At 35.0% G+C, this 2,293-nt stretch overlaps 1 protein-coding gene across 1 annotated transcript in view; it reads left to right on the top strand.

The window, feature by feature from the left end:
- Positions 1–2,293, top strand: part of LOC107563440 (myotubularin-related protein 3-like) — a 17,054-nt gene that overhangs the window by 4,786 nt on the left and 9,975 nt on the right. Inside the window, exon 5 of the mRNA XM_016248317.1 lies at positions 2,108–2,284. Coding sequence (XP_016103803.1) covers positions 2,108–2,284 — 177 coding nt within the window. The remainder of the gene's footprint in view (positions 1–2,107; positions 2,285–2,293) is intronic.

Here is a 2,293-nt window from a genome sequence, read left to right on the forward strand (position 1 = left end):
GAAATTTGGGTACCGTGACAACACTAGTTTGCACTTTATTTCGCAATTCAGAGAAAAAAAGTCAGAATTGCAAGATATAAACTCCGAATTTTTATCTTTCAAATCTGCGTTTACTTCTTGTAATTCTTACAAGATCTCACAATTCAGTTTTTATTTTTGCAATTCTGAGTTTATATCTCAGTTCTTTTCCTCTCAGTATTGCAAGTTTAATTCTGAGTTTTCATCTCGCAATGGAGTTTTAAATTTTTTTTTATTTCACTCGCAATTCTGAGTTTATTTCTTGCAATCCTGACATTTTTTTCTCAGAATTTTGACTTTGCACCTCACAACTCCGTTTCGCATTTGTGTTGTTTCTGCCACGGAATAAAAATAAAAGACTTTTTATCTCATAAATCTGACTTTTCATCTCAAAATTGTGAGTTTATATTTTGCAATTCTGAGTTTGTCTCATAATTCTTTTATTTTTGCAATTCTGAGAAAATTGTGGGATATAAACTCTAAAAAAATTAAAAAGGTATCTGCAATTGTTTATATCTCAAAATTCTGATATTTTACATGTTGCAATTAATTTTTTTCTCCGAGCATGGAATAAAAAATGTTGTTTTTAATTTTAAAAAATGTTAATTTAATTAACAATGTTAATTAAAGTTAATTGTGACTTTTCTCACAATTATTAGTTTATATCTCACAAGTCTGACTTATCGTCTCACTTTTCTGACAATTCAGGGTTTTTTTTGTTTCTTAGGGAAAAAAAAGTAGAAATTGAGAGAAATAAACTCAGACTCTCAAAATTCTGACTTTTTTTCTCTGAATTCTGAGTTTAAATCTCGCTATTCTTTTTGTGCCACAGAATAAAAAATAGAAAAAGTAATTGTTTTTACTTTACCTTTTTCTCGTAATTGGGAGTTTTGGACTTTTCTTCTCGAGTTTTCTCGTTTAGCAGAAGGCTGGACAATATAGCTAAAAAAAAGTGTATCAACGATATAATGTTTCATATCGTTCGGTATCGATAATTATTGACATTTTTAAAAACCTTTTTAACATAAAGAGCAATATATTTTTTTTTTACATTTAACCACTATATTTATAAATTAACTCAATTTATTGAGACAAACAACCATTTTTTTTTTTTCACAGTCAAACACAAAATAAAAATTAAACAAATATCTCAGATATTTGCAGATTAAATAGGTTAAACTTTTGGCTTGTCTCCCGAGGGCGTAATGAGGAAAACAATGCAGTGCATTAAATTGTCAACGCAAGGAAGTAACTCTATAAAAACCTGCATAACATCTAAATTAACTCACATAAATATAATTTCATAAATTGCATAAACAATTATGAACAAAACAGCATGCATTGCTTAATCCAAAGAGCCAAATCGCCATTCACACAGATTGCCTTTAAGAACATAAGAGATGCAGTGAAAAGGAATAAACCTCCACAAATTCGTGATGTGTTTTCTTAACGTTGAAACTGTTTTAACTTTGCATGGCTTTCTATACATCTCTTGTGTGGCACGCGAGTGCAGCAGTCATATTTGTCTGTCTAAAGATGCTCTGGTTTCGGTTTTAACCTAATCAAGATCTTCTCTGCATTGAGCTTCTATATTTCTCTAATATTTTGAATGAATAACGCAGCAGCGGCGCGTCTCGTGGGCTAGACTAACAAAACATTAAAATGCAACAACGTCACTAACATCATCTTCACCGCATCTCGTGCTCCACTGATGACGCTCCCTGACGCACTCCTAACATTCGAATGCAAATGTTTATTTTAAATTCGACTAATATTAATTAATCCTCATCACAGGCGGGCACAGCACTCGTGTTCATGTTTGTGTGTGCTGTCTGCATCACTCAGAGCACGTGCCTATATCGTGCATTATATCGTTATCGAAGAAGGTGTACCGTCGATAAATATCGATACCGTTTCATCGCCCAGGCCTAATTGTAAGACAAAAAATGGCTATTACCTTTTTTATTTTTTATACTGTGGCGGAAACGGGCTTTTGTAATAATATGCATTGCTGAATCGAGCATAACAGCATGTTCATGAGGAAAGTGAATCATCAGGAACCTGCAGGGCTCGTCTGATCTGTGCTCAGGTGTAACTTTCTGTCGGCGGAGCAGTGCCAGGATTGGCTGCGGAGGATCAGCGCAGTCGTTCGACCGCCGGCGCAGCTGGAGGAGCTCTTCGCCTTCGCCTTCCTCTCGTGTAGCGCCAGCGTCTCCGCCGAGGACAGAGAGGTGCATGATGGGATCTGCCGTGCAGGTACTGGACCGTTTGTGTT

This window comes from Sinocyclocheilus grahami, unplaced genomic scaffold, assembly GCF_001515645.1.
Source record: "Sinocyclocheilus grahami isolate Dianchi unplaced genomic scaffold, SAMN03320097.WGS_v1.1 scaffold875.1, whole genome shotgun sequence".
In the NCBI taxonomy this organism is placed as follows: Eukaryota; Metazoa; Chordata; class Actinopteri; order Cypriniformes; family Cyprinidae; genus Sinocyclocheilus; species Sinocyclocheilus grahami.